At 39.9% G+C, this 13,915-nt stretch overlaps 1 protein-coding gene across 10 annotated transcripts in view; it reads right to left on the reverse strand.

The window, feature by feature from the left end:
- LOC132912309 (max dimerization protein 1-like) overlaps positions 1 to 13,915 on the reverse strand; it is a 234,682-nt gene that overhangs the window by 11,750 nt on the left and 209,017 nt on the right. For all 10 annotated transcript variants that reach the window (XM_060969707.1, XM_060969709.1, XM_060969708.1 and 7 more), the window contains one exon: positions 1,496 to 1,632. In XM_060969707.1, coding sequence (XP_060825690.1) covers positions 1,496 to 1,632 — 137 coding nt within the window. Of the gene's footprint in view, positions 1 to 1,495; positions 1,633 to 13,915 lie in introns of those variants that run through there.

Raw genomic sequence — 13,915 nt, forward strand, 5'->3', positions numbered from 1 at the left:
TTATTTGAACCGTTGTACGATTGCTATTCAATAATGAATAATTATTAGCGCGAATATACAGCGTGTTCCATTCCATTTAATATTAGTTTGTTTTCTTTCTTCTACGACTGCTAAAAGGACACAGTAGCTTTGGCAAAATTAACATAGATCTTCATTGAGATTAAATTTTGTTTCAGAGCTGGTTGTTACAGTATCAACCGGATAAATTATACAATAAATTATCTTATCTTTAGGCCTGTTATTTTCGTTTACGTACTTGTACAGAATATGTTTATGAAACATAGACAAAGCACTCGTCATCTCTTAAATCAGAAACTTGTTAAGAGCAATTATACTCGTTACAGATTATAGTTAATGGTCCAAAATATCCAACTGATCTTTCAAATATTGCGCAGACCACGCTGCATATTATTTCGTAGAATGATTAATCAAGATATTGAATTTCAATCAAAAAATTCCCGGAGGAAAATACAAAACGGAATATCTTCATCGACAATTCCATTAATCGAATCTTACGTAAAAACTTGGTGCGGAGTAATTCGTACGGAAGCGTTTCGAGGTCGTGAAAGGCGCATTGTTCAAGTATATACCGGGCTCACGGTTATTATCCGAAGGTTTGCAGCAACAGAAAGAAAAAATGAAGCTTAAAAATGGAGTTCTTGTGCACCGACCATTCGCGTTTACGATATCCACGTTGTATACGCGTTTGCAAAATGGCTCCTATTCAGAAGGTGCTGTTAAGGATGCTCTTTCAACTCGAGCTTTTAACGCTATTAAATTTAGAACGTGACTTTGATATCGTTGGCCCGCGAGAGGAAAAGAGAGCAACAAAGAGAAGGCAAGAGAGAGAGAGAGAGAGAGAGAGAGGAGAAGGAAAAAAAGAAGAACGGTTTGGCTACCGGTTCGTTGTTGCCAGCCGCATTCTGAATATAATTGGCGCTAAAAAACACGAGTTGAAAGGGCATTTACGCCCTCGACAGCGTGTTCTGAATGCGGACCAATACTTGTGAACACTTCCTGCGAATGCGATATTCAGAAAATCTGATTCGCGACGATTTGGGTCAGCAACGTCGGTAACGAGTCGAACATTAAAAATTATAGTCGTTTTTTAGCGCAGGCGAAAGATTAACGTGCTTGGTAATCTAGTATCTTTTTTCTTACGTTGTTCTCCGTATAAAATTTTCTTATCGAATGCTTCTTTCCATTTTTCGGTACTGTTGTTGAATCTTTATATTTAAATAGACAAATTATTAATCGAGGAAAGGTAATTTGGTGCGTGTAAAAGAAGCTAAGAGAGAGTAACAATTAGTTGCACGTTGAAATAAAATTAATCCTTCTACATAGAACAACTATTTCATTTTTTCAATTAATATTAGAATTAGATATTCGAAGGCAGAATATAAATCGTAAAGGATCATCGACTGAAAAACTTCCGTATTTTACGATACTTAAGGTGTTAATTAAATAATTTTTAATTTATAAAAGATATATCTACCTAAAGATTGTCCATCATTTCGGAAAGTGTCAGCCTGGAGGTGGACATTGCAACGCCACTATCACTGCTGCTCTGCACACTGCTGTGATCATCGGTGTCCGATTGATTGCTCGTATAGCCGATCACGTCTACTTCATCTGCAATAATAAAGCGAAGGAAACACATAAATAACATTCCACGAAAGATTCTTCGTTTCTTAAATGCCAAACAGTAGGATTATCTTCGAGTTGGATGTTGTTTGAAGCGAAGTTTGAAGCGTACAAGATTTATTCTATACTTCCAACTTTTAACTTCGAATTTTCCTGCAAGAAATCATTCTTGAAACATAGCTCCTATCTTATTGTTCTATACTTATAGCCAATGAATTCCTACGAATATACAACGGCCACGAAAGATGCATTTATAATAACATATACATGTTAATCAATTAGGTTCAAGTATATGAAACTTCGTATCATCTAGCAGCATTCGCGTGTCATTACAAAAATCCAGTGCTATGAAGATGAAGTATACAGAAGCTGATAAAAAAATGCTTCATTGGAAGATTAAAAGTATGTGCGTGTATCTTTCTTCTAGCCACTGTATCTCTTTTCCTAAGAGACTTATTAAGTACTATTAATAGATAAAATATCAACAGATAAAATCTGATTAAAAGTCTGAAAATCAATCTCTAATTCGGAATAAACGAGGTTCTATTGTACCAGCAATTGCCGATGCAAATGCTCAGATTACAAACGGAGTAAACTAACGAATATGGAAAGAGCGTCGTGGATCGAACAGCTCGCGTCATACGCGGTGATACAGAGGCAGACCGTCGAGCTCGTTAGATAATTTAAAAAACGCAGGTGTGCAGGACGCTTCGTAGTAAATTGTAGACGCGATCGGACAGCTGTGGCTCGTAAATATAAAGCGCGTGGCAACAATCCCCGGCGATCCGGGGGTGTCCGCGTGGATTCTGTCGCAATCGATAGAAACGCGGCGCGGTGTACACGCGCGGCAACCCGTTTTCGAAAAACGTTGCCGGTACACGTGCTGTGCCCGTCACAGGCTTTTCCTGCACGTGTACGCTGTCCAATAATCCCGTTCCCGAAATATCAGCCAATTTTCGTATTTTACCATTTCGCGAAAGCGCGCTCTCATCGAATATGCACGCGCGTCCACCCTTCCCTGAATCCACGCCACCCTTGCGAATTTCCGTTGATTCTGTGTAATCCTCACACCCTCGCGCTTGGCACACGTTCGCCACCACACCGGTCGATTTAATCGCGCAAAAGTACAATAACGAGGATTGCTCGACAATGTTCTTCGATTCGAAGGTTCGAGTCGAACCAGGCGCATTTAGCGCGCTTGTCCAATTAAAGTGGTATCACGGGTAGATTCTAGAATGTTAAGAGATGTCTGAGATGGAAGAAGAAGGTTTCGAGGGTGTATCGTGGCCATATAGGAACTACAATGTAGAGTTTCAGATTAGATCTTTCAAATTTGTTATTTGAAAAGAATATCGACGTTTCGTTCCGATACTTTGGCGATTTTAATGTATTGATCGTTTGAGATGGTTATTCCTCCTTGTCTACCTTCTCAGTATTCTACATGAATCATCATCTAACGTAGAGATTAAGCGTAGAGTTTGTTCTAATGTCACCTCAGGCCATTTCACTGTCACGTAGGTCAACGAGGTCGTATCTTTGACACTAAAGTTCGTTCGAAGACCAAGGATGATTACTAAGTTTGTATTATAAGTATACCCAAAGTTGCATTAAGATGAAGGCGATTGTCCAGGTCGTGTCATTGACGTTTAACCTCATTCGAAGATGAAAGAAGATTACCAAGCTCGTAAATATGATACTCAAAATTCATTCTAACGTTAAGGATAGTTTTCGAGATCGCATCATTGGAACATCAGATTATCGGAAGTTCAGAGATCGCGTCATTGACACTGAAGGTCGCTCAAGGGCCGGAGAAAGGTCGTAAAAATCACCATAAATCATTTCGCTTGCAGAAATTGTTCATGGCTATATATCTATAACGAGGCAGAAATTGACATGACAAAATCATCGATTACAAATTAGCTCGATAGTCGTCGTTTTTCTCGCCCGGAAAAGCTTCCAAGAGCGACGGTTCGCGAAACTTCCTGGCCAAAGATGATAAATCTATTCCTGGGCCACCTTGCGACGTTATCCGAAAATACCTTGGGCAATAACCATAAAGCATCTCGCGCGGAACTTATTCTCCCTATTGAAGGGAATAAGGGACTGCCGGATAACGGGCATCCACCGGTATGAGGGCGTCCTTTGTGCCGAAAAAATCCGGCCACCCTTTATTGCGCGTCTCCTTGACCTGTAGCAACAACTTTCGACGGTCGTTGTACCTCGGTGCATGGAATTTTATGAATCGTAACCCGCGACCAGCGAGTGGGAGTCGCATCAAAGTCTCGTTAAACTAGTTTGACGCGGATCGACCGACCTTCGACCTTTCTCTCGAGCCGGTTCCAGCCGAGTATCGAAGCCGTTCGCCGAATTCTACCACGGCCAGCGTGCAGTCAGCGAAACTTGTTCATCGTTCGTATATCGTACGTGAGATCGGAGGAGCGCGCCGTGCACAAATATCGCCGTCGAGAGTACTAGAAGTTGGTGCTCCTCGACAGTGTACGACGCGATTATTCTTTCAAGATTGTATTTTTCTTTAGCCGAGGAGTTTTTTGTTTTTATTAATTATCGGTGATGGAAATGCAAAACTTTTCTCATGTTTTTGTGAAGGAGATATAACGCATTATAGTTTAGCCTCCTGGACGATATATGACGTGATCAACACCTTTAGGATGGAATATTTTTAGATTATGGAAAATCATTTTTCTTTTTATTAGTTATTAATTTTAGAAATTATATTCTATGTGTTTCTGTAGAGGATATAACGCGATAAAATGGAAGATTTCTTGCGGACGATGTATATATATATGAAATGACCTACTCCTTCAGCACTGAAATTTCTTGGGTTAGTAGAAATTATTTCTCGTTTTACTATTTATCGTTATAAATTATAGAAACATATCTTCTTTGGGATTCTTTGTAGAGAAGACATAGTACGTTAAAATTCGAGGTCGGATTGACAGAAAATACATGGATGCATTTATGGTTCGGTTAGTTAATTCATTCTAGCAATGATGGTAAAGCATCTAAAGATAGTATACGTTCTAATCGTAATTTTTATTTTCAAAGATTTTTTAGTTCGTTCAAACGTGTTTCCTTAACGTTAACTCTTATGTGTGGATGAATTAAAGTAGCGCAAGGCCTTTGTTAGCCTGTTGTTGTTAACCTTTCTATTGTGTTTATAAGAACCTTGCGTTAATTATGTATCTTACTGAAGGATCTGGAAAAATGTTCATTAGAATACACTACGATACGTGTAAAAATAAATCCACCTAAGAAATCTGATTTCAGTTAAATTTCAAATAAAAAATTGGTTGGGTCATGCAAACCTAAATACATATGATAAGAAGCTTAAGACATAATTATATATATAGATGCAAGATATTTATAGAGCCGGATAAGTTCACAGAACAGTTTTTATAGAATAATTAATACAAATTTATTTAAAGAGAAGTTCACGTTAAGCGGATTCAATAGTCTGGAATTCAGTTAATCGGCCAATAAGTGAAGGTCTACTGTTCACTGATTCTCCACTCCACAGTACCCACAATTTCTCATTCAAATAATTGAAGTTCACGTTCAGATAAGTGGATTCAATAGGGACAAGTTCAGTTAATCAAGCGCCAACCCCTCGTTCCAAATAAATTGACTTTAATTCCCGTCCTAAAAAAGTTGATTTTTTCACAAAAATTTACACGCGGTCAATTCCAATGCTCCTCTATATTGTAAGAGAGAAGATTCGCGTAAACGACGAATATCAGTGAACAGAACGTTTATATCACAGCATGAATAAAGAGAGACAATGGATGAGATACAGAATATTTAGATTAGGAAGCACGGTATACTACGTAAAAGCTTGACTACGCGTCGCGAGGATTGTGCATGAGAGATCTATAAGAATTTGATCGAATTGAGAACCGAGACAATTCTATATAAATCGTTCAGAGATCATCGAGAGTCATTCTACTATTTTATTATATATTGTCAAGTAAAAATTAGTTTGCAGCTCTGCATTCCTATAATATCACCGGAAACAACATCTTCAACAAATATTCACGCTTCTTAACGGCGTGAACTCTATTGCCACGAAGAAAAACGTAACCCCCTTGCAGTCCTAGCCAACAACCTAATTACCAGTGCTCATTTTCCGCAGCAGCGGAACGCTTTACAGCTCGAGCCGCGTAAACCGGTACTCTTTACGACGTCACATCGGGATATTTCATAAGACGTGTACTCTCTCCTCGCGCGAATTACCTGTACAGCATAATTAACGGCATCTCCAGCGCGCGAGCCTCACAATATGAAGATTAAGTTCGCGCATAATTACGTATTAATATTATAGAAACACACACCGTGTGTGTTGCGTCACGAAGGCTCCGGCGAACTCGAAGACGCAGTTGGGGAACGTGATGGAAGTCGAGAGGGTCTCGGTAATTGCGCCCACGGCGATTCCCGATCTCGTTGCGAGCGCGCGCGCTCGCATGAAAATAGTCGATATTGAACTTGGCGATCAGTGTCACGATGAAAACGGCCCTTAAGGCGATATACGTCACCGTTCAACGTCGTCGAGCGTTCTTCCTCGACGTCCGTAAAATATAACCGCCACCGACACCCACGCGTCGTCGCCGTGTCTACAACGTATGTACACTGTACGTATCGCGTATGTACGAGTGTCTGGTATAGCGTGTACGGGAATGGAAGGAGGAAGATGGAAGAGAGTCGAGCCGGAGAGAAAATAAAAGGCGATTGAAAGGGGCAAGAATGGCGGAGTACAGGCGTACCGAAGAGAAAGATCCGGTGCAAGCGTGAACACTGATGCATATGTGTATATACCGTGACTCGCGAGTTTTTCAACGCGTAGATTTTCTTTTTCGATATGTTGCGCCTGCTATATGAAATAGTTTGGAATTTTATTAGAATATACCAGTACCGACGTTCTGCACGAGTCCAAACAAGTATCTTACAGTTGCCAACAGGGATGTGCAATTGGGAAACAGACAGAAAGAAGAATCTACACGGTGAGAGTAAAAAAGCATAGAGGTACGAACGTACATAGGAGAGGAATTAAAACAGAGGAAAAATGTAGAGGAGCAGGTGGAAAAGAATTAAAAGAGGAAGATGGGTAGATCGGAACCGGATAGAACGGAAAAATTAGAGAGGAGGTATCGAACGAGGTACCGGGGTACCGGGAGAAACGCATTGTGCGCGCATACAAGGGAGGAACGCGATAGAACGTGACAGGGAAAGGCTGGCAAAAAGAAAAGAGCGACGGAAAAATACAAGGGAGAAGAAACAACAGGGTGAAACGGGACTGAAAAGGAAGAAGAGAGAGAGAGAGAGAAAGGGAGAGAAAGGGAGAGAGAAATGGACAGAGAGTGGAGCAGAAAAACGTTCACGGTGTCTGCGCCTATGCGCGACCTCGCGTATACGTATGCATACGTATACATCCATTGTCGCATCCGGCCACATCGTCCCGGCCATGGCTCGTATAAATTATCAGAAAGATTTTATCACCCAGTGCAGGCTTTACGGGCACGCCAGTCGGTGCTGTGAGCGAAATAAGAGTATATTTTCGCTGACTGCTTCGCCTCCTTAGCGTAACGTATAGGCGCGAGCACAATGCCTGCTGCTACCAATAAGAAGTGTTTTGTCGACGAAACAAGCTGCTGGCGTGCCCCCACGTTCTTATACATGTGGCTTTTCCTCTCTCTCTCTCTCTCTCTCTGTCTCGTTGTCTTTCTCTTGGTTTCGTCCGGGTCGTTAGGTCCCGCGGGAGAGAGGCATCCTCGCACCGACCACCAATCATCTTACTCGCGAAGTAGTTTGTCAGTTTCCTAAGGGCAACCGGGAAAATTTGTCGTTGCTGTGGGATGTACAAGGACCACAACCAACGAACGACTTGGTCAGACATATTGCTGCGCGAAGCGGAAATGAAAAGGTTACACCAACTTATTAACGCTGCCAGAATCGTTAAAATAAGCAATATCTATTTTTCATAAAAATTGTATAGATTTACTAAGGTGCAGTTTTCGGAAATCGAATTTCGTTGTGGAAAATATGCAACATACGACAATTCTTTTGACCCAAGTTTCGAAGCTGCAGTAGCGTTCATCCCGCATACAGTCGATCGTTTCATGCTTCAGTAGTATTAACCTTTCACACGCGTACAATCAATCATTAACGATTTTATCGTAGAAAAGAAATAGGTATAGAAGGTGTGTCGTTCGAATAATTACGAGCGAATCTCAAACACGGTAAAGTACAAGTTGAAAGAATAAAAAAAATAAAAATAAAAAGATTTTTCCGCTTTGAATATATTCATCCCTCGAAGAGATTAAAACTTAAGACTCTAGTAGCTATGATTCACCTTACTCAATGTGTACCGGGGCTAGACAAAAAAGTAACAAATTTCTCTAGATACCGGCGATTTACCACAAGTCGAGCCATTTCACGCGACTGTACCGAGACGTGGAACACCGGTTTTTAGACTCGACCGCGTTTCTACTTATAAATTGCTGATTTACACGACCGCGATAATGCCATTACTGCTGTGGCTTTCCTCGCCGAGCTTTTTGCCAGCGGTCGCTGCAATCCGCAGCTTGGCTAAAAGGCGCTTCGTTCGCGGAAACCTCCCTCCCTTTTTGCGTCATCGCCGCGACGCGACGACCTAAACGATACGTTCTCGAAAACAGTAAGAAACACCAGTCTCACGAACAAATTAATAAATGTCTTTCGCTGGTACATTCTTGGAAAATGAATCGGGCGAATATTTTAATTGAATCGTTGATTTAATCGAGCAGATCTCGAATATCTTTGTGATTAAAGGGAAGAGAAAAGGGAAAGCTTCTACTAATGCAAAAAATTACCGTCATATATTTCGACGCTCTAACAACTTCTATGCTATTCACTATACTCAACACTCACATATCTTCCGTGTAGCATTGCCCAACAACCATTCCCTAAACATTCTCTGGCTTTCCAAATCGTCATCAGTGTTTCAAATCAATGGCGGATTCTCTGTATTTTTAACGTAGCGTTGACTCGCAGTGCGAAAGACGCTGCGACGACAAAAATAATTGTAAACAACCAGAGGCACTCCTTAACGGTGTGACGCAATGGTGAACGTTTGTTTGGCCACGTCGTAGTTGCGACTAAATGGAAGCTGGCAACACGGAGAGCGTGGATGATAATGGGAAAAAAGCGAGAGTGTTCTTCTCTCTTCCCGAGTCATCTTCCTCGCTCTCCGGGGAAGAAAGTGTGTCGGCGACCGAAAATAATCCCTGCCGGTGGTTCGTTAAAAATATTTTCAAGCGGTGAACTCGACACGACGTACGGTGCGGCATTCGAATGAGGATTCGGGACGAAAATCAAAATTCGTTGGTCATGCTCGCACGTTCGCAGGCCACGTTCTCACGTTCCACAGTGCGGCATTTGAACGAGAATTCAGGACAAAAATAACAAAAATGCATATAATGTGCAGTTTTTCTGAAACTCGATGTCAAGGGATTCGAGTCGAGTAAAAGTCCGTTTGACGAATCTTTGTTAGTATTTTCTCTACTCCCTGGCTCAGTTGAAGCATCTTGAACGTTTATTTCTTTGTCTAACCACACACGATGACGTTTAAGTGAATAACGCCGATACCGGGAACAATCTTTCTATTTCTTCCTAAGTGTCATGCAGAGATCATTTACCCTCTCTTCTGTTTCGTTAGATATCGCACTGACGTTGAACAAAGAACAGAGTTTTTGTGTATCTTTTAATAAATAATAATAAATGTAATTAGCAATCGAGTCGCGATTACGAATGGAATTCATTAAAAGAATAAAGAACATGCAGAAATTTTCAGCAGTTAAAAATTATATGGCAATGCAATACAATACCTTTTCACTACTAATTTTCAAATTAGGGATTAAAATTATACATTTCTTTTCCTAAATTCTCCATACTTAAAGCGTAACAAATGCTATTTAACCGGAATTAACAAACGAGGGCGTATAATGAACGAGTGAGTTAATTTTCAAGTGATTAAATTTTGATGCGCAGACTTTTGCCAATCTTCTCGAAAGATCAAAATTATTTCGATTATTTCGATCTTTGTCCACTGCTGCACTGTGCGACGTCAGTGCGCGCGTTCTCCAAAGGAAAACACCGTTATGTAAACGCTGGTGTCGGTGCAATGGGAAACATTTTTCTTACGGTCGCGCGTCAATGACCGTAGTAGCTAGTGCTGGAATACGCCTTGGCGGATAGAGAACGTTCGTTCTCTTCTTTTCTCGTGATAAACGAACCTCGCTTTTAACCTTCGGACAACCTCGGCGAGACAAACCGCGTGCACCACTTTCGCTGATGGATGGAACGCAAGTGAAAGATTGATTCTCGTTTAATGACTGCCATGGACCTTCTTGCTCGTGGTCCTATCATGCGGTATATCAACGCTGTTTGCGTTTGCATAGTTTACTCGCGTGCGTGGTTCATCTTCTTAGCCTGATTTTCAGCGTAATTTGATTATTAGTCAGCGGATTTCCACTTATTTCTAAGAAATTTGATAGTGAAAAATTGTACAGAATGCGCACAATATGAAAAAATATAGAAAATATCCAAATTAGTCCTTTCTGTGATATTTGTCAGGTAAAACGATCTTTATCGAGATCCTACCTTTTTAATCTCAAATATAGAAATTTGCATAAAAGTCTACGGTCTACTGATTATTCCATTTTGGTTATCGATTATTCAACGTCCAATATCGGTATTCGGTTTGGTTATTCAATTATTTGTTACATCATACGCGAGCGCAAGAAGAGTGCAGACCTTTTGGCTCATCTTCCAAGCCGGAACTTCGAACGCTAGTAAAATTCGTCGTTTCATTGAAGTTACGAAATAACGGAGTTTTCGATTCTCTAATTTCTATCCTATTTTACTGTTTCGACAGACACGCGAGAACAATTACATATCTTGTACGAGTATGTGTACGCATTTCTGTTTGCAGACGTTTCATTCGCTAGAACTACGGTCCATCAGAACATCGTTCTTGACCATAGCATAATTCATAGGATTTATCGAAACGACGCGAGTCAAAATTTTCCTGCAACGTCTCTCGATCATTTCGCCATATAACGGTAGCGATCGCGATTGAAAACGCAGAAAATGAGTAATAGAAGTTACGAAAGAGGTTGATGGCGGGGAATTTCTCAATCCGCGATATATAGATTTCAAGGAAATTTTTACACCAGGTTGCCCCCGCGTAACTTTTCAGACTCGGTTCAGAACGCTACGTCGTATCTGATTTTCCCCGAGGCGCGTTTAAATCAACGCAAACGATCGGAAAAAGCACTTCCCACGGTTTATAGAAGAGATAACACACATAGCCTGGCAGTCCAAACACGTATTAACTCTTCCCATTTTGACTAATTTATAGCTTGGGAGATCGCCAGCTACGGTTATATACGGATACGTTTATATCTGACATTTATTTCGCGGATATTTCTCCCTTCTCCCCACGGTTCGCCAGAAGGTATCGAGAGAAATGTCATCCGTACAAACGAACGAACAAACGAAAGAACGAAACGTACCCCGTGCACGATAGACATCACGATAATGTGTTGCAAATCTCTGCAGTTGGTCCATCTTTCCACGGTATTTTGCATGATAGAAGAAGCACGAGTTTTCGAGCTATTCTACTCGTGTTGCAGTAACTGTTGCGTGGGAGTTGCGAATGGAAATGAAACGAAAAAAGAAAGAGAGGAAGAGGAAAAAAAGAAGAAAGTTTCTTCGTTATACGGTCTCTGTTGTTGCATAACCCGTGTGATGCAACGAATAATTTTTCTTGAATAAGAATAGCGTTCTTTAGCTTCGTGCACACCGTTTGTTTTGGGTCGACAGAACGAAAATAAGAAAATTGCAGTCGCTGTTGCGACGCGGAATCTAAATTGTGTTATTCTAATGTGCAGACATTGCAGTTAATTTACCATACTCGTAGCTGTAAATGCGTCTCTGTACAACTACGCAGCAATGCGAGAAATATTTCGTACAATTGTTGCGACGAGTCGTCGATTTTCTACTTTGATACATTTCTTTTCCAAGACATCGGATATTCATGAAAAGTAAACGTGGAATATATTTTGTCGTCCGTTGTATCAATTTTGCATCAAGAGAGAAACAAAATTGGAGGAATGAAAAGAAGATGAGGATTAAAACAGCTGAACTCGGTCTGGTTTTAATCAGAATAGAAAATGTCGAATGAATAATTATTTTGTCTTATCTTCATCCTCGTTCAAAACGAAACTATATTTTCGAATTCCAAGTAAATTACGACCAGTTCAAATCGTTAATTCTATAAAATCTCCGACGTTACAACAATTACATATCCACCAGCGAGAAAAGAACATAAGCCTGGAGCAAAAATTGTGAAAATAATATCAAGGAAACGCCCAGGAAATGTTTCAGCAAAATTTTTCCTTCTTTCCTAGCGAACAATGAGCGATAAAAGAGAAAAAGGGGGACGATTTCTTTTCGAGACAACAAACAGAAAGAAATGGCGAAGGACGAGAAAAATAGAAGTTCCATGGACTTAACAGGACCGTCAGGACCGAGAGACGCGAGGTACGGCATTGAAAGGCGTCGTTAAAGTGAAATTAATCGTGATCCGTGGCCAGGGTCGACTCCGTTTCGTCGTAATTAATCGGCCGTTTCGCCAACTTTAATTGTTGAGCAGCGAAATACACGGTGATTCTCTCGATCTCGAGCGAGACGATCGCTTCACCGAGCTTTAGCGATCCTCGATCCTTTTTTCATCGTTGTCGGATAGTAAATAACATGGAATGGCGAATGACAGTCTCGTGAATTGGTATCTTGATCGGACTGCACCAGTTTCGAGAAACGTGATATACTTGAGATTGCAGTCGTGGTGTTCCGATGAAAAAGATTGTGAACTTTTTGACCATACAGTATTCGTAGAAATAAGTAAATGAATCTTCTCTGTTATCTCTTCTCGTTAATTTTTATATTTGTTTAATTTTTCGTCTCTCTTTAATACCGGCAAAAAGAAGTACAAATAGTTCAACAGTGGTGTTTGTTTCGTTGTATCATTAAATTTCACGAATTTCAATTCGTACCTCCGTTTTGATATATTTTATAACGCGTAGCTATCGATTTTTATATAACATGAGATTGTTTTCTATTTTATATCTTTTTACTTGGAAATTTTTAAACGATGCCATGTTGGTAAAAACAAAGTGGGAAAAAATAATTGTTCAAAGATGATAATTCATAGATTGCAGACGAATCGAGTTACCTCGTAGCCTTTTAACTTTTTTTTAGCGAAAAAGCGAAGAAAATTGAGAAGAGTCGCCGTGAGACGAGCGCAGCGCGAATTATACTTCGATAGTTCGATCAAGTTTCGCGATGGCTCGATGTTACTGCCCATAAAAATATCTATCGTAGGCGACGCCGAAGACTCTAGTCAACTTGATGACACATTTAACTCTCACCCTTTATAGTGTCAGCCATAAATATAAAGCTGATCGTCGGGAAACATTTGAATACTTCGTCTTCTCTTTTATATGTACTATTTGCGAAAGGTCACTTACCACGATCATGATTATCCATTTAGAGTCTCTTACAGCGATCCAATTTACACAAAACTCTCCTTTATCTTTCTTCTTAATCATTTGATGTTTATAAGTAATTTTAGTTAAAAATTTTAACGATGAATTATACCAAAAATTTGATAAGCTTGAGTAGATGTTCGTGAAATAAACATTATATGGGAAAATATTTAAATACAAAAACTGTGAAAATTATTTATAACAATTTTTATTGAAAATTTGTAAGCAGTTTAATATTAATTATTACGATGATGAAGATAAATTAACAAAAGTGAGAACGTCTATGACAGACATAATAAATACGACTACCAGCATAAATAGGAAATAGCCGACTCTTGTTAGACACACTTATTATGAACGTCACGTGTTCTTTATGCGAAATTTATATACACCGATCAGAAATTAGAGTGTATTTTCAGGATAGAACCGAATAAGACCATACTGGATCTTATGCATACCAACGATACGATTTATGACACGACGGGCCTATAAAATAATGGGCAATAGACAGATTCTGCTTTTTCATCGTAAAGGTCTTCCTGTCGAACTTATGCATCACAATGAGCTTCCTTTATACTTTATACGATGAAAATCAAACGTATTCCACGGTTTTCCTATTCCTGTTTTAAAATACTGATTTTCCATCCCCATGCGACATTTACTTTTTATCT

This window comes from Bombus pascuorum, chromosome 11 (assembly GCF_905332965.1).
Source record: "Bombus pascuorum chromosome 11, iyBomPasc1.1, whole genome shotgun sequence".
Lineage (NCBI taxonomy): Eukaryota > Metazoa > Arthropoda > Insecta > Hymenoptera > Apidae > Bombus > Bombus pascuorum.